Raw genomic sequence first — 27228 nt, forward strand, 5'->3', positions numbered from 1 at the left:
TGGTGAAAGGGAGGTGAAGAGATGGAGAAGAAGGGGAAAGGGAAAGCCTAAAATAAACCCCTAGCAGGGAAATAGAAAAAGATCAAAGGATGCAGAATCGAGACTAAAGGGGAGTGCTAAAATGAAGACAACACTCAACAGGTGATGAATTGAAGACCATCAACTCCAAACCCTTTATTGTGTCATTATTACCAGTAAGTACACCAAAAGTGAAATAGAAAGCACAGAAAAACACATAGTACAGAAAAATAAATACACATCTAAGGCATTTTTAGGCATAAATGAAATAACATACAAAGCCCCATGGTAAATGGAAAACCTTCTCCAGATTATATAGAATAAAAGGCAGTTAGTTCCAGATAGGAAGTACTGGAGTGCTCAGTATTGAGACGTGAGGGTGCTCGGAATGAAGACAGCACAAAAGTCTGTGCATGTAAAACATGCAATTGACAACCTGACATGACACAGATAATTAAAAATCGACGACTGCAGTGCTATTTTCTGTGCTGGTGCCAGCTACTCCCTGCACTAAATGAGAGAGCCTGTGGGGAAAGGGAAAAAAAGTCCAATAGCACAGTGGATATTGGCACATAAGATGAATATGAAAACAGCAGAGGGAACTTTATTACAGAACTATTCTGATTACAGAACTGGTAATATCAAGATGCCTAAAAGCAAAACCCCTTACACCGGTATTTCTTTGCATGGATTAAGTACAAAAATCTCCAGGTTTTTTAACAGTAAAGAGAGACATATGTTTTAAACAAAATTTTAAACAGACATCAATTTATTTGCTAGTTCCATTAGCTGCTATTCATTTACCATTTGGAAAAACACTGCCACAAAAGAACACAGAAATGCTGTCAAAATGTCTTGATGCGTCCATGCATTTATTTGCTATGCAACCCAGAGTTCAGCTACACTTGGCTTAGAATAGCCAAGTGTAGCTGAAACAGTACATTTTTTTCAGTGAGAGAAAATAAAAAATCAATATTTATATACTCTGGATTCTGTCACATAAACACTAAAGATTAATTTCCCATCTTCTGCAGACATGTGCCCTGTTACCACCTTACTCTGGTGAGCAGCTTGGTGGTTTTTTCCTCCCGTTCTACCATTTAACAAAGTCAAACTGGCATTTATCAATTTAGTTATTAACATGCTTGGCATTTCCTATGAGAATTTGTTTACTCAAGCACTTTCTGGTAGAAAAGGAGGAAAAAAACCTAAACAACAAAACCCCTCCCAACATTTAATTACCCCTTTCCCATGACCAAGAGATTTAAAGGTAAAGAACTCATGTCTGCAAATTTACTTTGACACTAAAAGTTTTTAACCCATTACACTGACAGTTCCTTTCCCAACTGAGTTTGCAAAACTCCCAATTAAACCCCTTAGTTCAGCAGCTCTGACAACATTTTCTCGTTGCTGACCTTTCTAAGCAATAATTGCATTATGCAAAAAGGCAACCTAATTGCACGTGTTGTGGACAAAGCTGGCAGTCACCCCTGTACTTTAGCTCACTTACCAGAACACACAAAGCCCAGGAAACAGAGCCCTACAAACTGAGGTTCACTGTTTCTGCACTTAGCTTGCCACCACTTAGTTTGTGAATTATTGCGATCATGCTGGCATGTTTGTCCAATTCTTCCTTCTGCAGATTTACAAGCGCTTCTTTTTCTGCCAAGCATCCTTCCAGCTGGGATTTTTGAACTTCCAGAGAAGATGCCTGCAGAAACAAACAAAATGTTATAGTTTCCTCCACTACCAACTGAAAAACACACAATACAGTGAAAGCTGTGTGGCCTGGTGGTGAACTTAAGCAAGTAATTAAAAAGCAGTTTTGAATTTACAAGCTTGTTTCAGAAATCTCCCTCAGCTGCACAGCTGGTGCACAGGAGTGATTCCAGCTACTGCCACACTGCAAAATGTTGGATACCATGGGGAAGCACCAATCCCTGTGTTAGCATTGTGCTACCATCTACATTTCATTTCAAGCACCACACAAGTAAATATTTATTGAGAACAACAAAAAAATATTTGCTATATACTGGGTAATACTGCCTGAAGAGATTAAGCTTTTGCTTCCAGGAAATGGAAACACAGTAAATGTGTTTGTCAGACTGCACACTTTGCATGTGCTGATCAGTTTGCATGTAAAATGAATCTCTGACTTGTGATTTTAGAGGAAGCCTTACCGGCAGTTAAGGACATGTAGGCTGTACTGAAGCTTGGAGTATTTAGTTTTTTCTTTTAGTTTGTTTGGGTTTTTGTTTTGTTGTTTTGTTCACGTTATCCTGTTAACTTGGTATAGCCAAAGTGGTCTCTCTTTGAAAAAAAGACATTTTCTTGGAGATAAAAATGGTTTTTTCTTAGAATTTCAATGATCAAAAGAACCCTAGGTGCATTTTGGTGCACTCACATGTACCTTAATTCAATGTGAGAAAGGGAGGGAAAGCAAGCTGACCTACATTTTCAGTAGACAAAACTACTGCAGAGGAATTTGTAACACTCTGTTATTTAACATTATGCCACAGGCTTGGTGGGGTTTTTTCCCTTCCCAACATTACATACTCACACACCATGCCTCACAGAGTCTCCTTAGAACTTGATCCTGACTTAAAACTCAATAGGTACACAAAGTTGAGAGAATTTGTTCTTGTCCACTACATCAGCTACTCCAGAGTCTTTAGGTAGGTAACCACCAAAATACTGATTTACCAATTCTACCAAAAATTCCAGTCTCAGGAATGCAAGCACAAGTAATTCCTTACCTTGACATTCAGTTCTTCCCTTGCTTGCTGTGTCTCACTTAATTCCTTTCTAAGAGTTTTGATAGTTTGTTCCATATCTATTTTTTCTTTCTGTTGAGTTTTTATTTTTTCTTCCAGAACATTTATAGTCTGTTGCAAGGCTTAAGAAAATGAACACATTAGAAGATTAGATGCCAAACTTAGAAAACAGATACTGCATTGGCCTGGGAAACAAAGTGCTTTTTTTATTAATTTTTTTTTTAGACTTAATATGGCTGCTAATTGAATTACTGAGTAGTGCCACCTACTGCTAAACTTTAGTGGTTGCTTCCAGTCATTTGCAGAGAGAGTTAAATTAAGCTCTTCTAATTTGCAGTTGCTACAGAAAATAGTTCTAATGGACATGTTGCAAGAAGGTCCTGAAGGGACACAACTATGCAGAGATTCAGTGAAGTCTGGAAAATCAACTTCATGCATCCTTTCTAAAAAGTTAAAATGTCTTTCATTCCACTCTTAAATTATGTATCTGTGGCCAACTGTCAAGGTTTACAAGTTGCTCAGTAAGATGCAGCAGCTTATCTAGAGCCCATAATAACAACATCTATTTAATACAGTTAGTTTCCTAGCTTCAGTGACCTTTAGGTAGGCGACTTACTTGCTACTGTGCTGTCTCTCTCCTGTAGCTGTTGCTGTAATTCATTTCTGTGATCTTCACTTTCTATTAACTGTGCAGCAGTCCTAAAAGTGAAGAGAAATAAATTTTAATGATTAAAATGAGATATGCCACCATTTCCCTGTCCTAAGAAGCTAAAATGATTTTTGTATTATTTCCAACTGCTGTCAAGAGCTTCAAATCATCAAACCTAGGAATGTGCATGGTATGAGCAGAGATAGATCTTGTTTCCTTCCTGTCACCATGGCACAGTCACTGCCCTTTTCTGATCATGGGAGGAACTACTGAAAAAGCTGATACCTGCAGCACAAAGCCCAGAAACTGGTGCCTTTGATCACAGCCAGAAATAATTCAAAATACTGTGGAAGAACTAAAATTGTCATTCAATACAAGTAGAAATTTCCTGCCATTAGTGATTAAGGATGCTGGGGTTTTAGCTCTTACCATGCTCCTGAAGAGACAATGCCAATTAGTAAAACCTGTTTCAGGTATTATCCCTGCAAGGCCATCTAGACACAAACAATACCATTCTGAACATCTCCTGGATTGTCACACAACACTCAAAAGCAACCACACCATAAGACAGTGCCATAGCTTGTCACAGGCCTGCCTCAATTCTCACTGGTTCAGGTAATGCTCAGTTTCCACACCCATTAAATACAGAGCTCCTGTATTAAGTTAACCTCTACCTGCAGTACAGCTCTAACATGAGCATTTTACACTCTCTGAAGCTAATCTGCTTTTTCCATTACCAGCCAGACTAATTTTTCAGGCATATTCTACTTGCCACTTGCCTTGCCTAGATGGCATCTGCTGTCACTTTTGTTTACTTGTTTATCCACTCCCTCTCTACCAGTTTCTAAGCTGCAGCCTCTAGCAAGAGGGAGGGAGGGATGTGTATTTCCACAGTCTCCATTTCTGTTGCAGTCAAGAGTGTCTACATAATAAACTGCTCCTCCAGACTAACATTAACAAGGGTCAACTTTCATCAGAATATCTCCCCAAATACCCTAAGCTGCATATTGCACCATTCGATGTAAGTAACCAAATTGATTCAGTAACAAACTAATGTATCAGTATGAAAATTTTCCATCTGAATCAGAACTCAAGGCAGTGATGTGGACTGCTCTGATTACTGACAAGGCAAGAGCCTGGAAGGGTGAAGTGAACTTTGCAAGTAAAACCAAGAATAGCATTTTATTTCTCAACTGAATACAAGGCCTGCCTATGAACACATTTTAAAGACATCTTCTGAAAAGTTCTGTATGAAATAAAATCTGTCGAAGAAGAGCCCTATATTCCCTTAGTTACACTGGTGAGAGGTATATCAGACCTCTATTTTAAGCCATCAAAAAGGAAAAATTACAATTACTCCTCAAGAAAATGCTAGTAATGCTAGTTTTATAGTTGAAAAAGATGTTTTATACCACATGCAGAATACCACTCATCATGACTTCTAATACAACTTTCAAATGTGTTCATTTAGTAAGGCTGGTTGTTTTGTTTTGGTTTTTTTTCTCAATTTGACGACATTTTAAGAGAAAACCTGCAGGCTAAAAGAGAATACATAAAAATCTTTGGGTGATAAAAGCATTTAAGAATTCAACAACAGCTAAAATAACACCTTCACGCTCTGCCAAGTGCACCTAAGAATTGGGTCATCATCTTTCTCTTCCTACTGTTGCTGAAGTCTGTCACTATTCCCTCAACACCTCTAACCAATTAAGGAGCAAATAAAATAAACCAACAAGTCAGTACTACAGATTCTTATCCAACATAAATATAAACGTACCCTGGAGCATCTCTGGCTTTCTCTAACTTCACTTTTCAGATGTTACTTAAAGCACAGTTGAAAAAATGAGACTGAAGTGGTATTTAGTTTTACTGTTTGACTTGCTTTAAAAAGACTGAACTGAACTTACCTGTCATTCTGCTGCTTGAGTGATTCATTTAGTTTTGTCATTGCTTCCACTTGTTTATTTAGTGAATTGCATGTAATCTGTAGACTTTTATATTGTCTTTCAGTTGTTTCATACCTACAAATGAAATATAATTGCTTTTGAAGAGAGCTTTTACTTTAATAGTTTGCCAAATAAAAATACTTGACATGATCTGTGCAATCATCCCACTCAAGCAACAAGCAAGGTGTTTTTGGAAGGGAGGGTTGTTCGGCTGAGCGTGTTCTGGTGACAGCTGGCTGTTAGTGCGTTAGATTTTGTGAGTTTGTTTTTTTTTAAATGAACATACTTAGAATCACAGAATCATTTAGGTTGGAAAAGACCCTTTAGATCATTGAGTCAAGTATTAATCCAGCGCTGCCAAGTCCACCACTAAACCATGTCTGTAAATGCCCCATCTGCACATCTTTTAGATACCCCCGGGGGGGGGTGACTCAGCCACTTCCCTGAGCAGCCTGTTCCAGTGCTTGACTTGGAAGAAGAAAACAGACAAATAAACCAGCCAAGCTTCAGGAGATCCCTTACACGTCCTGAAGTAATAATGATCAGGAAGCAATCTCCCTCCAGTAGAAATTTTAGGAATTGACAAAACTATAAATACCTTTAGAAATCTGCAAAGAGCTAATCTATACAGTTTGTGTATGTCAGTCATCTTTTTAAGTTTGTCTATGACCTTCTCTGACTTGTCTGCTGATACTAAAAGCTGAACATACTGAAGGCAATGCAGTGTGTAATTAATACAGACTGGAGGCAGATTTCATACTCTAAGCAAACATTTTCCTACCTTCCTTCCAACTGGCAAATTCTATCCCCTGATGTCAATTAATTGATCATTTTTAAGAAACAGCATATTTGAAGTATGAAGGTTGTTTTAAAAAGTAAGTTTTTGTTTTAGAAACACATTGGAAGGATTAGAAAGTTTTGTTCCTAGTTTGGAGAATTTAAAACGGTTAGATACTAGCTTGAAGGTGATTTGTTTCCCATGAATTAGACAATACATGTTCACAAAGTGTGTAACTGCATAGAATTCAAGCAAAAATGGAGGCACTTCCACAATGACCATACTGAACACTTATTCAAGAAATCTAGTAATGGAAAAGTTTTATGCATTTTCTTCCCTCAATGACTCCTTTATTGGCAGCAGTATGGTTTCAAAATTGTCTATTAATGCTTGCTGCCGTTATTAAGCAAGAAATTTGATCTCAGTGTTATCAGTTTCTTCGCCTTGCTGACACCTAGTGACCAGACCAGCTCATGTGAGTTGAAAAGTCAAAGCTCTTCTAAGCCTTTATTCTTCCAAAGCACATTCTATTTTCAAGTATTTGCTATCTATAAGTACTTTGTGTGTCTCACATATTCTTTTTAGCTTAAGATCCAAAAGAAATAAGGCTTATAAATAACTCAGGACAGACAATGTGCCTCCTTCCTCCATACCTTACTTTTACCTAATTTAAGTCATAATTTGGCCAATGATGCCAAATCCAACCTTATGCAAACATACTGATATTGTCTGTTTCTCCAGAACTTTTGCAAGCATGTCATCAAGACAGCATGCAAGATCAAAGACAGACACTGAGGACATGGTATAATGCTAACAGAAACTAAGCATTGTCAGTTCTGTGTCTTAGAGAACAGTGCTTCCTTTTTATACAAAGCTTGTGCTATTTCCTGAACTGGACCTTCAGCACTCACAATTCAGTTCTCACTCCAGAGAAAGCTGAACGTTAATATATTAATAAATTTAATTATGTTAAATGTAACATAAATTTGAGTTCCTGAATGACTTAAGTTAACCTTATTGACAAGCATACAGAAGAAAAAAAAAGAACTTTTCATGTAAAAACTTGACACAGCATGTAATGTTGCTCTTCTAAAGCACCTAGCCCAGTAAAGGACATCGTAACTCTTTTCATATGAAATATTTGTTTAGAGATCCTACATGTCTTACCTCTGAAGAAGATCAAGAGAAGATTTTTTTAGTATTTCATGTTCTTCAGCAACTGCCTGCAATTTCCTGTTGTGCTGAAAGAGCTGTTCAATATCAGTCTGTGCTCTTTCAGATTCTACCTGTTGAGCTTTCAGCAAATCGTTAAGCTCTTCATTTTTTCGTTCTGCATCCTTCAGCATTGCAGCAAGAGTTCTTGCCTTTGAGTGGAAAGACACCCCCCAAATAACAAGAAAAAAACCCATAGATATTAAAGGGAATTCTGTTTCTCAAGTTGTATGAGGCATGCTTAAGGCCATAGATCTAACACCACAATGTCACCATCTACATGAGGAGATTTTTTATTAACTACAAATTAATTGCTTCATGAAATTCCTTTAGCTCCATTTCTAGACAATGTGAGGGAAGAGGGAAGAACAAAGTAAAAGATGATGTATTTTAGCTGTGGATTTAGTAACCAGTAGCACAATCTTTAATATAACCTTTAAAGAATAGAAATTATTCTCACTTTGCAATGTGCAGCTCCAATACAGAACCCACAAAAGCAAGCTTTATTTGAAAGTTCACCTCTGACCAGTGATTCAAAAGGCACAAACAGGAAACAGTTCTTTATATACCAGCAAAACTCTACAGAGAATTCTAGTAAGTGGGTTTATTCCTTTTTGAATATTGCTGAATTAACACTAATGGTTAACAAATTATAATGAGTAGGCTGGTTTTGCTGACTTCCTGTAAGGGAAAGGACATTAAAGAAAACTGTGCCAAAGAACAATCCAGAGGAAAACAGGATGTTCATGGTGAAAATTAAGACTGCCCTAACTTGCAGGCACAGCTCACAGATAAGCAGTATAGTCTCCACATGTGATCACAGTGAAAGCTACCCAGACAAGCATTACTCAGTCCCACCTCAAAGCTCCTCTACTTACCTCAGACTCAGCCTGGGCTCTCTGACACCGGTACTGAGCCATCAGCCTCTCAGCCTGAGCCAGAGCTAATGCCTTTACTTCCAGAAGATCCTGCAGCCTCGTTTCTTTAGACTGCACATAGGGAGAACATTTCTCATTAACATTTTCTGAAAGTCCCCACTGCAGCACCCCCTGCACATCAGGCTGTACTCACCGCTAACGCCGACAGCTTCTGCTCATAGACATCCATTATATCAGATATCCTCACATCAGCCAAGGGCTCCTTCATCTGTGGAAACGTTTTCCAGTTACTAATACTGGAAACTTCTATTTACTTGCACAGGTAACGTGTGCCTAAAGAGCTCAGGAGTTTTGTGAATTCCACCTGCCATTAGGCTTTTTGAATTCTCATTTTTGTATCTGAGCCTATCTACTCAAGGATATGCATCTGACCCTTGAGAAAAGTTTGTGAGCAATTGAACTGGTTAGGCTGAATAGGAGTCATCTGCAGAAGACTTCAGTCCAGCATATCAAAAGGTAAAATCACCATTCTAAAATCATTCCCCTTGGTCTAATCTTTGCTGGAGAATTAGCAGGCCTTTCATAGGACACCTAAAATAATCTGCCCTAACATTAACAGCATAAAATGCATATGGTTAAAACTCCTTGTTCATACTCCGTGGCCTTCTCAGCAAACAAATTAAGAGAAAAAGCCCAGGACATTTTTTCTAGGATACTGGAAAGGATACTACTGAAGCCCTCCAGAATCTAATGTGTTAACTCAGTGACTTGCTAGAGGAAATGCACCATGTATGGCACAACAAGTCCTAAGTGTTTATTAAAGTATATGCCCGAATCAAGTGAAAATGCTGCTTTAGTGATTTCAGGGTATTTTCTCTTAGGCAGTGCTGCTGTAACAGCAGTTCTGAGCAGCTGTTCACAGATGCTGATGTGTGACCAAGTGCAAACTATGCCAGCTGCTCACACACTGAACACCTACAGAAAAGCCACTGCACCATCCTGAACCACTATGTAATAATGCTTTTTGCACATTAACTGGAGACCCTGTGTAGCTCCAGTTCTCAGCTCATTTTTGTCCCTAAAGTGTGAAACAAGCAGATTATTTTCCTGTTTGCAAACTTAAAATATCTACAGGACATAGCAATGACTCTAAGAAAAGCTCTAAGAATGAAATTCCCTTCCTGCTCTCTGAACAGGGATACTACGAAAATTGTTTTCTCAATTATGTTTTCACAAGACTTTGAGCTTCACATAATATACAGACAGCACTCAAGCACTGGATATTTTAAGTGACTGTGTCTATTGCTTTTGAATTACTAATTAGAAGGTCTAAGAAAAGAATCACTCAAAAATTCATCAAGAACTTTCTCCCCTAAAAAGAAAAAAATCGAAGCAGGTTTACAATCTGTCAGATTACTGGAAGCTGCTTCATTGGTGTTGTGTTGGCACCTGTGGTTGCTTTGATTTTGAATTATATATTATATAATTAACATAAACACATCAAAAGACTGTGGCATGCAGTCCTGAAAAGGATGATCAACGGGAGCATCCAGTGGCAGAGTAAAAAGTAAGCCAAGGAAGACTCACCTGACCTTTATCACGGTTATTCTGGCATCTGACTGGAACTGGTAGCTCTCGGAGTTTCACTTTAATCAGTTACGACAAAGTGATAAGAGTTGCAAAGCTAAGGCTGGAGGCAATACCACTAATACAGATATCAAGCTGTTATTAAGAAACTTTCTATACCTTTTCCCAATTTGTATACTGTTTCTTAAAGCCAAAAGAAAATAGAATGAACAATCCATCTCTCAGTCTAAGGCAGCTACAGAGCCGCTAACTTGTTTTGAACAGAAAAGGGAAAGAGGAGACATATTCAGTATCTGCCAGGATGGCCCACAAAGCAGCACATGGTTGGGTGCCTCATCCACAATGCAAGCTGCTGCAGAGGGAAGTAAAAACTGCCTTCTGAAACAGGAGCAGCACCTTCCCAAGAAGGCCACAAAAGCGGAACTGCAAATGCTACAGTCGGCTACAGCCAAAAAAAGGAGAATGTCAATATGTGTGTTTAGGCACACAAGAGATGCACCACACTTTTCTAAAGCAGCCCAGCACCTCTATTTTATTCCAGGCTATTTCTAAGGAAACAGAGGGAGGAGGTTCCTTCTATGTGTTCCAGCAAGTCTAGGCAGTTGGACTGTACCTTGCTCCTGCCTCCACACCTGACAGCCAGGATGATTGTGGGCAAACCCACTGGAGAGGCCCTCAGCAAGGAGCCCTATCTTCAGGTATAGCTCAACATAGACAGAATCTCTGAATTCCGCTCAGGAGCTCAGTAAAAAAAACACATTCCAAACAGACAGGAATCTAAACCAAACTAAACTGCTATACACACAGTAGTCTGACACCTGGATTTTAATTTCCACCCCTCCCAGTAAAAAAAGTGTCAAATGTTTCACCAGGTTATATAAATTCTACTAACCTCTAGTCCAGAATGAAGTTTTTGTATTAATTCCTCAATATTTGAAGCTTTGGATTCATTACTTGAAGGACAGGATGAAGAACACCTCACTGAAGTAGTGTTGGTCACAGGTGACTGCATGTGGATTCTCTTTGCTGTGTGCTGCATTTCTTGTTGTCTGTAGGCATTATTTGCTGTAATGCTTTCACCCAGCCTGTATAAACATAAAGCTATTAACGACACAACCTGCTACAAAGAGCATTGCAAGGATTGAACAGGAGAACAATTTCTTAACAAAATTTACAGTCACATTTGCATTGCCACACATTATGAAGATGTGTGTTGGGCATGTGCTCAAACTGGCCAGAGATACAGGAGAAAGGGAAAAATTATCATGGCTAACCTTTAGAGACAAATACAGAATCTCCTCAGAAAGGCCATAGTGCTCAGCTCTTTCTGAGCAACGGATCATGTCTCTTATGAACCTGAAAAACAACAGGTTATTTCACCTGTTATTATTCAACTTAACTAGGCCACTGTCTCAAAGAAGACTGAGAAAGTATTTTGTAAGAATTTTTATTAGGCATAAAAGTAAGATTGAATCAAGAAAAGGCAGAGTGCAACCAATAATCCTCAGTTTTTCCTTGTCTGCAATTCCATTATACAACACTGTATTGCATACAGCATATTTGGTTTTGTAAGTTTTAACCAAAATTTAAGTATGCAGATAAAAGTGCAATCTGTTTAAATTTGTATAGGGAAGAGAACTCAAAAGCTTAGAAGAAAGTACTTTCAGCACCTGTATTCCAGTGTCTGTATGTAATTTGTGGCTGGTATTTTCCAGGCAGGTACCAACAGCATATTTCAAACAAGAATGATAAACCGAAAGAGCTGATTTTAGAGGCACCAGTTATAAATTTTTTGCTCTTTTTAAATTCCTTAATTACCAAGCTATCCCAAGCATTTCCCTGAAGTGCTGTCTCAATTGTTTCCTAAGCGAGCACAGCCTATTTTTAAATTGCATTTATAGACATGTTATTTTGCTGTTCCATTGTACAATTCCAGACATATTTGATTGTACATAACCTTCATTCTTTCAGCCAGACTATTCATTACTGGCCATTATAAAAATTTTTCTTATATTCACAAACCCATATAATTATAGAATAATTAAGGTTGAAAGGGACCCATCTACAGACTACCTTGTTCAACTCTCCTGCTCTTAGCAGGCTGCCCAGGACTATGCCTTGTAATTTTGACTCTCCAAGGATGAAGACTCCACAAGTTCTATGGGCAACATTTTCCAGTTTGACCTCCCATTACAGAAAAAGGGTTTCTTTTCTATATTTAAAGAAATCGAAAAGGTTTTTTCTTACATTTCAGTTTGTGCCTATATCTATCCTGTCAGTAGATACCACTGAGATGCCTGGCTCCATCTCTTTTGTTCCTTTCTATCAGACATTTCAACACACTGATAAGAGCGCTGCAAGTCGTCCCTAAAGTAAGCAAGCTCAGCCCTTGCAGTCTCACCTTGTGTAATACATGCTCATACCTCAAACTCTTCACTAGGCTCACTCTAGGATCTTGCACTAGAGAGCCCAGGCTGGACACAACACCAGAGGAGTGGTCTCACCCCAGCTGAGCAGAGGGGAACGATCACCTCCTCTGCCCTGTCATCAAGACTCTTCCAAGTGCAGCTCAGGGTGCTACTGACCATCTCTGCCATTCTTGAAGACAGAAGTTACATTTGTTTTCTTCTAGTCTTCAGGAACCTCTCCCAGTCACCATGAATTTTCCATGACATTCTGGAGTGGCCTTGGAATGAAACAGGCAACTCCCTAAGCACTCAAGGGTGCATCCTGTCAGGTCTTCTGGACTTCTGTATACCCAGTTTGTTCAGATGTTCCATAACCTGACCCTGTGCCACCCAGAGTATGTCCTGCCTCCTCTAGGCCTTCCCATTGCTCTCAGGGAAATTGCTCTGCCTTTGGGAACCCCTATCAGTGAAGATCAAGCAAGGCATTCAGTATGTCAACCTTTTCCATGTCCTTTGTCAAAGCTCCCCTGCCCCACTCAGCAGAAAGGCAGACATTTTCATATCTGGCTTTTGCTGCTGATGTGATGGTCTTTCTTGTTGCCTTGACAACTGCCAGGTTCAACTCCAGGTTGTGATATAATTTAAAATCTTTTTTTTTTTTTTTGTATTTTATTACATCTACAGAAACAAGGACTCTATCAAACAGAGTTTCTCAATACTTTTTCCATTGTTTAAACCACCTTAAATACTACCTGAACTGCCATCTGCCTGTGTCTTCTCCTAATCTGTTCTTTCTTGGAAGCTACTGCAAAAGGGTGAGCAAAGCTTTAGGAACGGAAGAATGACACATCTGAGAGTTTATTAGAGAGAAATCTGACAGTCAGAATATTAGATGCACCCTAAGTTCCAAGCACAGGCTCCAGACAAATGAGCACTTAGGGACAGGAGTCAATTGCTCCTCTGCTCTCTAGGATCTGACATAAAATGAACACCATCAGCATTGTGATGGCTTCCTCTGGCCTCCATAATCACTGCTGTCTCATAAGTGCAAATAAAGCAGCAATAAGACAATTTTCCTAAAGTTTCTGTCTCTGGTGAGCTCAAAATAGTCCTCCAAAAAACATGAATATCAATAAGCCCATAAAAAGGACAAAGCTGACCAGAGTATCACAAAAATACTTACACTACAGCAGGAAAGTCTGGCAAGGGTGCAGCCTCAAACAGTATTTTAAGCCCCAGCTGGACTTGCTCTCCATGGTTTGATGTTAAAGCAAATGTCAAAGGTGTAATCAAGCGCTGATCCTAAAAAAGAAATTAGTTTGGTCAAAACAAGACACAGCAGACAACAACAACAACAAACTCCATGAAACGCAAACTACCAAAACATCACAATATCAAGGCCCATGAGCACAGAAATGCTTTATTCAAAACTTCAATTACCTTCTTAAGGTTTGCCCTTCTAAGTTTCTGAGCCTGAAGTCCATGGAGGACAGGTGATTTTAAAAATAGTCTATGCTTCAGAATATTTGAAATAATGTTTTACATTAAAGGCAACACAACAGGTAAAGAGGTTAATTCCTGCTAGTTTTCAAGTGCTTGATACTCAACATAAAAGGTCACTAGCTGAAGTTATTAAGATTAATCATGGACTGTAAAACCCATTGTTCCCCATTAAATTACACAATTCCCATTTTAGAATCAAAAATCTCTAAAACAGCAAGAAGTGTTTGACTGTCTGGACTGCTTTTCCATCTAAATAAAATAGATAAATTATAGATAAATTATTAAGGTATCATCTGACCAATAGGTACCAGAAACTCTTTTGGCCATGCTAAGTTCCAAATTAGATGTACATACCTAACAGTAACCAACCCCACAAATAATTACAGTGTAGTGGTAATTGTTTTCTAGTTTGCTACTTTTAAACTGCAATCAAAATGCAGTCTTAAAAGGACAATTCTTACCAGGCAGCTAAGATATGATTTCATATGCATTACCAAAACAATGACTGCAGTAAAAGCAAACTAATTGTTATTTTAGAAGAATTAATAGTGAAACAACCTTTAGGAATTGTGCATAAGGGACTGTATTTCCTAGCAGCTTTACCACTTCAGAGGTAAGCTTGCAAAACATTTTTAGCTAAAACTACCGTAGTTCAGTGACACTTTATTATTTCACAGATACACTTCATAAAACATTTTAAAATCATACCTGTAACATTTTGTAGAAGCTATCCTTCATATCAGGTACATCCTGCTGCAATCTGCTCATTAGATCAAGCATTTTCAAAATAATATCAGCAGCAAGTTTGCTTTTAAACATCCAAGTAGAAAAGCAAAATGGGTGAAAAAAAAAAGGTAAGATATGTCAAATCAGAACTGACAAATTCAGTCAACTGAAAAAAAAAAAATAAATACCTTCACAAAGAAAATAAATATATCTAGCAAGGCAACAATGCTAGAACCAAAGAGATCATATTGAGTTCCCTGGATGCATGCCTGAGCTTCTCCAGCATGCCAAGGACAGCAACAATGAAGATCAAAAACACCACTTACAGGTCGAAAGTGAGGAGGGTTTAATTATAGGGCCAGTTACATGTCACTGGATTTTGGCCATGTAACTTATAGTTATATTGACTTTTAGCTATGACACTGAGCTGAAGGAATGTGTATTTGATTTTCAGTGCAACCACTGCCCTCCATAGTGATGTGTGATATTTTGGAACTCTGCATAAAATCAAAATGAGAAATTACATGCCATGAGCAGTTCTAAGTAAGCTTTAACTTGGATCAGCCTGAAGTACTGCATGAGGTTTAACGTCTCTGTTCCACAGAAGTGAATCTACAGCTTATGCCAAAAAAATTATCTGAATGAACGGACCAGCAAGATTACTTGTTATTCTACAAAATACTAAGTTTGATTCAATACCAATATTGATTTATAGGCATTTAAATGGTACTTTCAACTACTATATTCTTTTCACTGCAACTCCCACACCAGTCATGCTTAATTAGATTTTAGATAAATATGTGTGCTCACCACATTTTAGAGTCCACCAGTTTTGTCCCAAAACCAGTATCAATCCCGCTATAGGGAAACTGGTGTTCTATCAGACACGTGCATTGGCTGGCAGTCAGCACCTTCGAGACACGCATTTTCAGTGTGTCATCTCTGCAGAGCAGTAGGCAGAGTCAAGAATAAATTCAATATACCTATGCCTAGGTATGGGCACCAAAAGGCAACATTTTCTGTTAATAAGGGACACAAAAGCTAGGGCATCAAAGCACAAGAGCCTCTAAAAAGGCTTTTACAACATAAAGCACTTAAATCATGCCTAACTCACAGGTCAAATAAGTTCCACTTTTCAGTTAAAATACACACAGGAAACAGACAGGCAAGGGAAACCTCAACAAAACGGGTGGCATAAAGAAACACAGTGAACAAAAGGCAGGGGCCAGGCAGTCCCTAATACAAGAACCAGTTACCTAGAAGTGAACCAGCAAAGACTACTCCACAGAACTCAGCTGAGATGCAGGACTACACCCTGCAGTCATGTCCTCCTTGCCAAACTGACTGTGGACAATAAGGACTCAGTGAGGAGTGTAAAACTGTATCATTCCACATTATTTTTCCTTGTTTCTGTGATTTAAATTTGTATTGTGTTTGGCTGGGAGCTGCATTTGACTTAGCTAGTCAACTATGTGGATCAAGAAGATGGCTGCCCAAATTCCACACAAAATTTCAACAGAAAACACTCATCTTCATTTTTGATCTGCAAAGTGCTTTTGTTCTGTTGTACAGCCACAACATTTTATCCTGCACCACTGAATTACAAAATAATTTCAGAGCAATCAGAAAGCTACTTTAGATCTTGCAAGACGACAGTCCTAATTAAAATTAGAGCAGTTATTGTCATTAGAAGCTATTAAAGTGACCCAAGGTGGATGTGTCTTTTCACATCTTAGAGCAGATAATGGTGGAGGAATAATAAATCAGCTGTCAATAAGCACATAAAAAGGATATTTGTCAGGACATTAATAGCCTTGACCATTCTTTCACACTTTTTCTTCACTAATAGCTCATCCACAGTCTGTTCTGGCATCTGAAGATGATCAAGAAGAACAGGCAGCAGAAGATCCATAAAGTGTTCAGCTGATTCACCATTCTTATTGTTAATGACATCCTGTAATAAAGACATTTTATTTTATGTCAATATTTAAAACTACAGAACAGGGAAGCCAAGCTTACTTTACCCCCTTTCCTGCATCAGTCTATGTTCCTGCTTTCTCAGGCTCTTGCTGTTTCAGCTTTAAGATGGCTGACCAGGATCATACTGGAGCAGGAAGTTTACAGGGAACAGAAACAATAGGAATTTCCTCATTTCTGTAAGTTCTGGAAAGGAATTCTGACAGTTTTCTACCTATCTCATGACTTCATAAACTGCCATGTCTTCCACTTACAACACAGACATTTCTAAAATACTGCATGTCTTTAAAAGACTGGTTGTTTTATGAACTATGTTTATTTCAACATAACTATTTTATAATGAACTTTATTACAGGTATTTTTTGTATGTGCTGTTTTTCAAGTCAGATTATAATAGTGGTTTAAAAATAATTTAAAAATAAGAGCTATAAGAAGCTCTTTAAACTCAGTTATCAGTCTTGGTACCTCAAAAATCTCTCTGAATAGTTGCAATGCTAAACCTGAACAGTCTTCAGAGCCTTCCAAGGGCTGGTTTGACAAGTGCACCAATGCAACGACAGATGGCTCAAAACTCTTTGGTCGAGTCACAAGTCTGGTGTTTGCAGAGACTGGCAAGGCAGCTGGTTCCAGTATTGCCTGCCGCAGGCTGTGACGCAGCTCCGGCACGCAGCAGAAGGCAAGCAGCAGCTCTAGGATCTGTGTGAAGTGAAGAAGAGTTCAAATGCCTTTAGAACAAGAACTTATACAGAAACTGCAACTCCCATAACACAGCTCTAAAGAGATAGGCAAGTTCTGTGCAACTCCTTTTAGCACTTGAAAGTTTTCTGAGGAATAGTTTTCTTTCTTTAAAGCCAAGTCAGCAGCAGAAAGAGTTCATTGGACTAGTGAAGGCTTGTGACAGCATTTAGTGTATTGCTTTCCTTTCTTTGGGCATGACTGCTGGCTAGTGATACAGTAAAAAGTACAAACATGCATACACTCAGCATGAAGGAAGCCATCGAAGAGAAAACATTCTGAGACAGGAATGGATGCACATCCATTCTCTGAGCATCCACAAAGGGAAAACAACCCTGGAAAGCTCCTTGTCAACATGCATCTCTAAATAAACCCAATAAGCAACAACAAAAATCACACAGAGAGGAACAGTAGCATCTATTATTAACTAGGATGTGTAACACATTCATAGAAAAAAATCTCCAAATCTGTTTCACAGATACATTTAGCCCCAACATTTTCACATTTCATATTTTAGCCTTTAGTGACAGATAGCCTCATTAACATAAGGTGGCAGTGAGACAAAGTTGAAGGTGACAGTTCGCTGCTTGAACAGAAGTATCTATTTGTTCAGCTAAGGTAAGAACACTTATTCCTACATGTTTGAAATTCCCATCAGGGTTCCCTGATCACCAGTTGAAGTTGGAGTAGTATTAATTCAAGGTTTAGAGAGCAAAGTGGGATACACTGCATTTCTGGCAGATCCCAGAATTTCTTATTAGCCAAAGCACTAAAGGTGTTTATGTTGGCTTTTTGCCTCTGAAGTCAGTGTATTTCATTACCAACCCTTGTACACAAGGAACCTATTTATAACAACAAAAGAGAAACTAGATTAGGACTGTAGCCTCTTAGCCTTTAAGTGAAAAAGTGTAAATACCTTAGATGATGATTCAGGATCCCTTCCATGAAGAAGATCTAATACTTGAGCAAGGCAAGAGCTGAGGTGCTTGTATCTAGAGCATGCATAGAGAAGAAAAAAATTATGAATAAAATTGAAATTTCAACACATTTAGACATTTACACCAAGTGATGAAAGTGCCCTATACTCCTTTTTACCCTCAAACCCTTCAAGTACAGTGATAGTTCTGATAATTTAATTTCTATTTGAAACAGCACAAGCATTAAAAATATTTTAAGAATGAACGCAAATTCCTTAAAATAAGCTCTGATTTTCAGCTATTCTTACTGCTTGATTTAGATTGAAAATCAGCACCTAAATTCTGCTAGCAGAATTTGCAGAACTGCTAGTCAAGCTCTCCACAGAACAACTCTAATACACCTCTCCCTGTAAATTATTACTTCTTACAACTTCAACCATACTATTCCACTGCAAGATTACATAGCACTGTAAAAGGCAGAATAGCTACTCATCTTGTTGTCTGACTACCAACACTGTCCAGACAAAAAAAATCACAGAACAGGGTGTTCAATATTCCTTCAGTGCCAATGAAAAAAATCAGGTTTTGAGTCACACATCTGTGTCAAACTAGTAACCCAGCAACTCTTTAGGTTCAGATATAGCAGTTATAACTATAATCAACTAGCAGTGTTCAAAAAGCATCTTGGGATGTTTTTTTCCCAGGGTTTGGTTTAGAATTCAAATAGCATACAGCAAAGAAACTGAATTAGAGCTCAGGAAAAGTACTTTTAGGAAATGAAGCCATACCTGGTAAGATAATCTGCAACTTTGGGGTTCTTCATAAGATCCACGAGTAGATCAACAGAATATTTTCTTGTTAGAATATCTCCATTTACAACAATATTGAATATTAACTGAAATGTCTGATGGATATTTCGAGCATGAAAGAGCTGAAAGAAAGAAGAAAGTTATGTATAGGCACGTACTTTGCTGCTTGTCTTGCTTATTAAAACTAGCAAGAATTAGAATTTTATTTGGTCAGTGTGACAATTGCTACAAGTTAACAATAGAAACAACTTCAAAGATTCACTTACTTTTTCTCCTACTTCTTCATTTAGGGTAAGGCTTGATAATACCGAAAGTGCAAACACAACCATGGTCAAACTGCTATGGGCCAAGAAACTTATTAAGGTACGATAGAAACTCTTCACATTATTCTATAGCAAAAAGGAGAAACAAAGGTATTATAAACCCACCAAATTTACAGGTTTGCATATTTATACATGAGACATACAAGTAATGAGTAATATAAAGATAAGTTAGTATGGTAAGAGTTCTCTAGGAAAGCTGGTTCATTGTTCTACTGCACAATACTGGCATTGATGTAATGTTCTCTTTCCAGCCTGTGTAAGAAGAATGATAAAAAACACCAGAAAACAACAGAGAACCAACCAAGGAAGAAATTCCATCATTACTTTAAAGAAAGATGAGAAAGTCATTTTGCTAAAGCCTGTAAGAGAAAATAATTGCTGAAAATTGACTCCCATCCCTTCTCTGATTAACGATCAGATCTGACAATAGTTTCTCCTTTTTTTTTTGCCCTCTGCTTCTCTTTCAAGGTGAACAGAACAACATTTGCTTTTATGTAGATTAATTTCTCTTTCTGAACTAAAAAATGTTTGCATTGATTTATGAAGACACAGGAACCAAGCAGTTCAGATATGTAAATGTATTTGAGGATTCAAGGGCCCTGACATGAAGATCAGTGCTATTTTATTGATTTCTCTTTTGAAAGGCAAATCTCCTTCTTGCTTACCAAAAATCCACCTACAATCTTTATGTTTTAATGACATTTAGTTGTTCTATGGAAGAATGATCAAATTTTAAATTCACCTTTCAGCTGCAGAGAACAGTTGCAAAAACTAAACACATAAGCCAGGGCAACAACACAGCAATGTACCAAGGGAAAGAGAATACCCAACTTCCTGTTTTACTGGTTATTTTCTCCAGCATGGGAGAAACAACTGCCCATTCGGCACAAGCAGCAGGTCAGGGTTATCACTGCTGAAAGAAAGTGTTTAAGAAGTAATTACCTAGAGTCAATTAACTCTTACCCATAAGTTTGAGAATCGTGACACAAAAGCAAAGCTCTTACCGAAGACTTTATCTGACTTTGAATGGACAAGTTGTGACGACAGACGTTTGCCAGGAGTCCTAAACACGGGATTGTTAACTCATCTTCAGTGGCTTGACTTGAAAGAAAAGTCCAAAAGATGTTTTCATTGAAGCATCCTGAATTTAATTACAAGAAATTGTAGGGTGGGGGCTAGGAGAGCTGGGTGGTTGGGGGACTTTTATTTTGTTTTGTGTCTTGGTGGGAGCTTGTTTTTAGTGAGACACCATTCCACCATGCAAAGCAAAATTCAGATTGTAATCCATGCAGTGTGGGCAGCTTTTAACTGAGTACATCTGAAAAAAATGCCAAAGTATCAGAGATCACTGCTATCAGAGGTCATTTATTACATATACTTCTAAGATTTCTTACAACAGCACTTGAATCAAATTTTTAGTAATCTAACAAGCCTGCTCCTAGTGACAAGCATGAATTTTCTCTGGGCTTTTCTCTTTGTTAGCTCCCTGCTCCCAGAGGAGTGGAGGTGGGCTGAGGCCAATTAATATTCCATCAGCCAAAGTTCCACAATCACTGCATTTGACAGTCTGTAACAAGTACATGGTTTTCAAAGGAAAGTCTGCTAACTTCAGAGCACAGCTCACTCTGGATGTTAGTACAGTACTCTAATGGCCTTCACAAAATTTAGAAACTTGGCTCGCTGTTTCCCGTAAGAAAAGACATTGAGTACACACTTACACACGATGCATTAGAAACAAAATTAATCCATCGATGTTGGCACCAGCACAAAAGATGGGAACGTTGTAGGTTAGTCTCTGCAGCAGCTGAATACCCTGAGGAAACAGAAAGCTGTCCACATGCCTGCCTACACCGCCTGAGGAGGCATGTTACAAAAGATGAAACTGAAAGGACAAGTATCAAGACACCACAACTGAATGAATTTTCAGGCTCTAACATTAACATAACAATTACACAAGCCGCTGCAAGCAAATTGTAATGTCCTAACATACCGATGCACTTAGTAAAGGTCCAAAAAGATTATTAAGATTTTATTTTGACAGAGGAGTTACCTTTTCAGCCCATTTGATACCTTAAGTTTTAGCTTCCATATTTTTCAGATTTTGTACTGCCTTGGTGTGTAACTCTGAGCTTCACATTAGGTGTTAGCAAGTTCTCTTCACAGTTTAGTTAGACAAAACAACTCTTTTCCAGCTTGAGAAGCTAGGACAACCATTACAAGCTTCAAGCCCAAAAAGTATAAACATTGGCAAATTGAAGAGAGCAAATAAGGAGGATGGGGCTTCATAACCTGAAGCTGTAATTCCACAACTAACCCCAATATGTAAATGGACCTAAACTTACAAAAGTATGAAACCTCATGATCAGTTATCATTTTTGTGACCCTTTTGGGTCCATCTTGGGGGTAGCCCTGGCCAGGCTCTTGTAGTGCCCAGGGTGTATCCTTTTAAGGCCTTTTAGCAAACACCTACTTTATTTTTTAGCTATGTCTAGTCTCTGTTCCAGGTCAGCCTCTCAAGGCATCACATTCAATTCTCCATCTTTGCCTCACCAGCAAGTTCTGCATTCTGTCCTATTGAAAGGTCTGGAAGTCTCATCAAAATCCAAAAACCACTTTGCAAGCTCTTGAAGAAAGGATGCTTACAGGAAAACAGGTTTGCTTTAAAGACTGCCAGCAGATCTAAGGGCAGCAAAGTCCTTCATACAACCCTCTTCTGACACATAACTGAAGTCAATACACTCAAGCATGACAAAAATCACAGAGGAGGCTAGCAGTTAAAACAAAACCTCACCATTTAGGTATCCAAGGGCTCCAAGCTCTTCAGACTGGCTCTATCTGGTGACTACAAGATCTCTGCCATTGACTGGACAGCCACTTGGATCCTTAGATCTTGTGGTGCTCCCAGTGCTTTGAGAAATATGCAAACCACAAGAAAAGGGATCTTTCCTGGATGCCTGACATTTTCCACAGAAGAAGAGCCACAGGACAACTAGTAAATTAATTTTCTGCTTTTCAGAAAAAGACAAGTGACAATAGGCAACCAGCAAGTACTTGCTGAAAGCTTAGACAAAAACTTGGGCATATTTGAAAAAACATAAAGAAAACTTTAAGGACACATTAAAATTGGTGAGTTCAAACTGGTAGATGTCAGCCATTCACTGTAAGCTTCAGATAGCACAGCACCTGGCATTCACTAGCAGGTAGCACTGACCAGAAAAAAGGAGGCCACATATGCTCTGCAAACCTCCCATGGCAACAGGCAGCCACAGCTTTCCTTTCACTCCTTCACAGTTACCTGTCAAGGTACTGATTACACAAAATGATCTCCAGGCTTGTGTCAGGAGAAACAGCCAAATACCTCAACTGGAAATCAATCTTCTGAGCTCTCAAGCAGTGACATTTTGAAATAATTTTTGAAAAGCAACTTTTTTCTTTGGTTGGTTGTTAATTTTGCTTTGTGGGATTTTTTTTTTTTTGATTTAGAGCAGGTGAGAAACAGAGTAAGAATAAAGAGAATACAAAGAACTCCATAAATTGTTAAATTCCTGTCATACCCACCTCATACAGCAAATAAAGCACACAGCTAATATCAACTTTCCCTTGACACATTATTTCCAATAGAGCTTTTGAAGGGTTATTATATGCATACAGTATAATGTTTATTAGGCAACAGTAGCCAAACATTATTAAGCATTAGTTCCTTTACCTGTAATACGACTGGGTCACTCAGATTAGTAGAACTTCGATGAACCACTCCTGCCAGCACGCTGGTCAGATTGTAGGTGTCCTGCAGAGCTTCTCTAGTCTCTGTGTCTGAAGCTGGAATTTAGGAATTATTAGCAAACCCCCCATCTAATAGCAAAAGAAACTGTTGTATTAGCTACCAGTTTAAGCAGAAGCCAAAGTCTCTGACCAGCTCTTCATGTATGTTTTAAAGGTAACTACAAATAAATGACAGCTCCTACACACTTGCCTCTCTACCTCACTTCTGGACATACAGTTAACTATAACACTAATCTACCTTAAGATGCTTGGACACTGAAAGAATAGTCTACCTCCTACCTAGCAAGTTTTAGTTCTGAGATCTTGAAACCTGCACTTCAAAGGCTTAGATCTTTAACTCAGTGAGCTCAGTTGCTTGCCTCATGCTGTGGTGGAAAGGTAGACTCAAACTGGTATCTTGATAGGGTTATCTAGCATTAGTTAAATAAATAAATAGAAGCCAGTTCTGCTTCGGCCACCTCAAAGAGATGTAGAGCAAAACAGGCAGAGCAATAGATCATTTGGAAGAGGACTTAATTCTTAAAATTTTCTGTCCCGAACCCCAGCAACAACTATAATTTTATAGTAATTGTTCCAAAAACATAAAAGAAGTTCAGATAAGCTTAAACTTCACGAATCAGAGAAGATAAACGAGGGAGCATCATAAAGGACTCAAATCTTGAATAACTACTCATATATGGTGAGAAACTAAGCAGTGATGGGATAACCTTTCCCTGTATCTGTAGGTTGTGCTCTGAGCACAGAGCTCCCTGGACAATGAAGTCCCATTTCCATGAAGTAGAGAGGGGAAAAAAAAACAAAAAAGACAGAAGCAAAAGGCAGTAGAACCTGTTTTGCAATTGGGAAACTTGATGCACACAGGTCAGGCTATTGGAGAGCCCACACTGCCAGCAAATACTGCAGTGGGAGAGGTAAACTGAAGTGATGACAGTTGAGGATGTGACACGACTGCTCCCTACCCTTGCATGCCCTTGCCTCAGTTGATTCAAAAAGTAGTCTTTTCCAGCTCCAAAATTCCACTGACAGATAAGGACAAGAGAATAATTTCTCACCCTACCCAGTGGATAAACAAATTCTGAGAAGCATGATCACTGTCATTCACAGGGATGACTTTAAATCCCCTTCTCACTGCAAAATTTCTTAACAGGTGGCTTAGCCAAGCACTCCACTACAATGAAAATATTCCATCTTTCACACCTTTCGCTTCTTCTGAGACATTCATCACCCACGCCACAGAATCAGCATCTGTCTTATCTTCGCTTGCCCAGACAAAAGATGGAAAGTTCAGATGCAAGCCTTACCTAGCTGTGACAGCAAAGTAACCACAGATGAGGCCAGAGAAGGGTTTATATTAGTGTCCTCCAGGAGCTCTACAAGGCAACTGAGACATTCACTTGGTAGAATCTGATTTGAAGCAAAAAAACGGGTAAGCTTCAGCCCAGAGATGACCTGGAAAGGAGAAAACCAACCTTACTTAACCAACTGTAACAATGTAATTGACACAGAAGTGGAAGCACAGAGTTGTATGAAATAAATTTTGTCCTACTAGACAAACTGAGAATGTACATGCCATTCTAATGGGACATTTATGTTCACATCTGCTGGGGAAAAAAACCCAAACCAGTAATGGAAAAAATCTGTTTTTCATTCCTTTATGCTTGGAAAGTACAAAATTTATTTACTTTGAAAGAACAACGCAGCAGATTGCTCAACACTAACACGTAGCAATCAGCCTGCCCTCCGAGGGACCCAAGGGTGGCAGTCGGTGGGGAGGATCTGCAGCGGCAGCCAGCGCTGCTTCGGGAGCGCTCCGTAACTGGGATGAAAAAGGGGAACCTGAGCCCGGGGAACCCTGTATAAGAAGAGGCCAAAAATTATACACCTTCCACCAATACAGGGAGACACTATTCATATTTTGCATAATGGAGACACATAATGTTGGTTTTGTGTATCACCCCCTGTGTCTCTTTACAAGCGATATAGAGAGGAGAGCAAAGTGAGATATTAACTCTCGTTTAAACGTTCTAGCAATTAAAATAAATCTGTACATGAAAAAGCCAAAATGGAGATTAATTCAAAGGCTACGGTATAAGTTGTATACAAAGCTGTACCTGAAGATCAGGGACATGCACTGGCCCACCTCCTTAGCAGGAAAGATGTTTGAATAGTGTTGAACGGAACTGGAAAACTCCAGATATAAGACCAGTTCGTCATTCACACGCTATTTTTTAAGCTTTGAAATGTTTCATGCCGGCCAGAATTTTGGGGCTAAATAAAAAAACCAAGTCCCTTGTAACGCATACTATCTGCTTGCCCTGGGTACATAAGGACTCACAGCACACCTCTGTAAACACACAAACACGCCATAAAACATAACATTCACGGACGCCACGGCCACCACCCCGCCCCGCTCCCCCCGGCCCCCGGGACGGGCGCCGCTCCCACCTGCAGGCTGCGCTGGAGGACCGCGGCGTTGTGCGCTGTCCTGGCGGCGCGGTACTCGGCGGCTGCCAGCAGCAGCGCCTTCATGCAGCGCGGGGCGTCCATGGCGGCCCTCAGGCGCTCCGCGCGCCGCCCTCACTCGCATTTCCCGCCGCCGCCGCCATCGTGACGCAGCGACCACTGAGCGCGAGCGGCCGCCGCGCGGCACCACGGGAGACGCCGCCGCCGCCATCTTGCTTGAGGGAGGCAGGGGCGGGCAGCAGCCACGGCGTGGGGGAGGTGGCGAGAGCCGGGGGAGCCGGGGGATGCGGGTGCTTGGATCGGTGACAGCGGCTTTAGGGCTGCCGTGCCCTCGGGGCGGTCCAGAGGGATGCTTTCCCTAAGCGGAGCTCTGTGTGGTCGGGGTGAGCTGAGTCTTTCAGCCGTCCAACCTCTGTAGGGCCGCGTCCGGTTGGAGCTGCCGTCGGTTCCCACCTGGTGCCCGCAGCCCGGCCTCGCCTTCCTGCTGTCTTTCTAGTCCCCCTTATCCTTTCCTCTCCGACTGGGGAGGACTTAAGCCCGGCCAGAAGCCACCCTCCCCTCCCGCCTGTGGTTCCCTGGCCTCCCGTGGCAAGGGGAAGGTGTGGCGGTGTCCTGGCGGGGATCGAACCCGCGGTCCCGCGATCCCACCGCTCGTCCGCCTCACACAGCGACCCCCGCAGGCCGCTGCGGGCACCGCGCCCGGCCCCGCTGCCTGCGCTGCAGCTGGAATCCTTTCCGCGTACCCCGTGCAGCTGGAGCGCCCCGGAACACCGGGATCGTGCCCTTCTTGGGCATGTTCTTCCTTCACCATGTGCTCAAACCTTTCGAGTGTACAAGAGGCACAAGAGGGTCCGCCCCTTCACTGCTTAGCCCCTGGACATGGACACACACGCACTCACCCGCCCCACCTTTTGGACGTGGGCAGGTAGATGCTGCTCTGTGAAGCTTTTGAACATGTTTTCTCAGCTCGTGCACGGATTGTTTTCTGTCACATTAGGCCTGCAAATATAAGTAGGAATGTCTATATTTGCCTCTGTATTTTCTTATACTGTTAAAAGGAATCATTGCCATAAGGCACAGGTGAGCAATGTAAATGTAAATGTCATAGTGTCTCTTTTTCTTCTCTTAAGTCCTTGATCCTTCTCGTGTCCCCTGCTTCACATGACTGCTGCAAGGGAACACTGGAGAAGTGACTGGACTGTGGGCTTGGGAATCACCCTCAGTCTTGGATGCCTTTTGAGGAGCTGCAGCCCCCACGACTGCTGTAAATCTGAGACCAAAACACGCTGCCAAGTGCCACCTGAAAGGCACCGCAGCCCAGCCCCTGTCCCCTGCTCAGCCATCAGAGCACTCAGCCTTTTCCCAGGGCTGAACATCAGTGTGACTGAGTGAGCACCTGGGGGACTGCTGAGACTGTAATTTCAGGAAAACTACAGCGTTGTGCTTTGTTAAGGTCCGTGCTGCTGCAGGTGGGGTGTCTGAGCACAGCAGTTCCTCAGTCTGCTGCCTGTGATAACCAGCTATCAGACAGGCTGCTGGATTGTGCAAGTAGAGACACATCAGTTATGTGCTTCTGCAGGGCAGGGGCTGGGGTGTTTCTGTCCCATAGTACCAGTTTTCATGGACAACTTCTTTCTTTTCAGTTAAGGAAGTTTTGGACACATATTGTAGTACTTCTTGGCATTGCCAGGGTTAATTAATTCTCTCTCTCTCTCTCTCTCTTTTTTTTTTTTTTTTTTTTT

General features: G+C 40.1%; 1 protein-coding gene across 2 annotated transcripts; it reads right to left on the bottom strand.

Moving 5' to 3' along the window:
• Window positions 1-164: 164 nt before the first annotated feature.
• On the bottom strand, window positions 165-26616 carry CIP2A (cellular inhibitor of PP2A). Of its 2 annotated transcripts, XM_063393826.1 has the most exons (22): window positions 25469-26616; window positions 24325-24472; window positions 22947-23059; window positions 20959-21053; window positions 20245-20341; window positions 19184-19306; window positions 18897-19039; window positions 18108-18183; window positions 16922-17152; window positions 16274-16433; window positions 15290-15431; window positions 14462-14561; window positions 13434-13552; window positions 10735-10927; window positions 8449-8523; window positions 8256-8366; window positions 7333-7529; window positions 5349-5462; window positions 3409-3491; window positions 2775-2914; window positions 1529-1729; window positions 165-542 (listed from the first exon to the last, which is right to left on the bottom strand). In XM_063393826.1, exons 1-21 carry the CDS (start codon window positions 25568-25570, stop codon window positions 1559-1561), a joined length of 2733 nt encoding a protein of 910 aa, XP_063249896.1. In that variant the 5' UTR covers window positions 25571-26616; the 3' UTR covers window positions 165-542; window positions 1529-1558. The 2 variants fall into 2 exon arrangements, with proteins under 2 accessions (XP_063249896.1, XP_063249895.1); XM_063393825.1 differs by having other exon boundaries at window positions 165-1729.
• Window positions 26617-27228: the final 612 nt, after the last annotated feature.

This window comes from Prinia subflava, chromosome 3 (genome assembly GCF_021018805.1).
Source record: "Prinia subflava isolate CZ2003 ecotype Zambia chromosome 3, Cam_Psub_1.2, whole genome shotgun sequence".
In the NCBI taxonomy this organism is placed as follows: domain Eukaryota; kingdom Metazoa; phylum Chordata; class Aves; order Passeriformes; family Cisticolidae; genus Prinia; species Prinia subflava.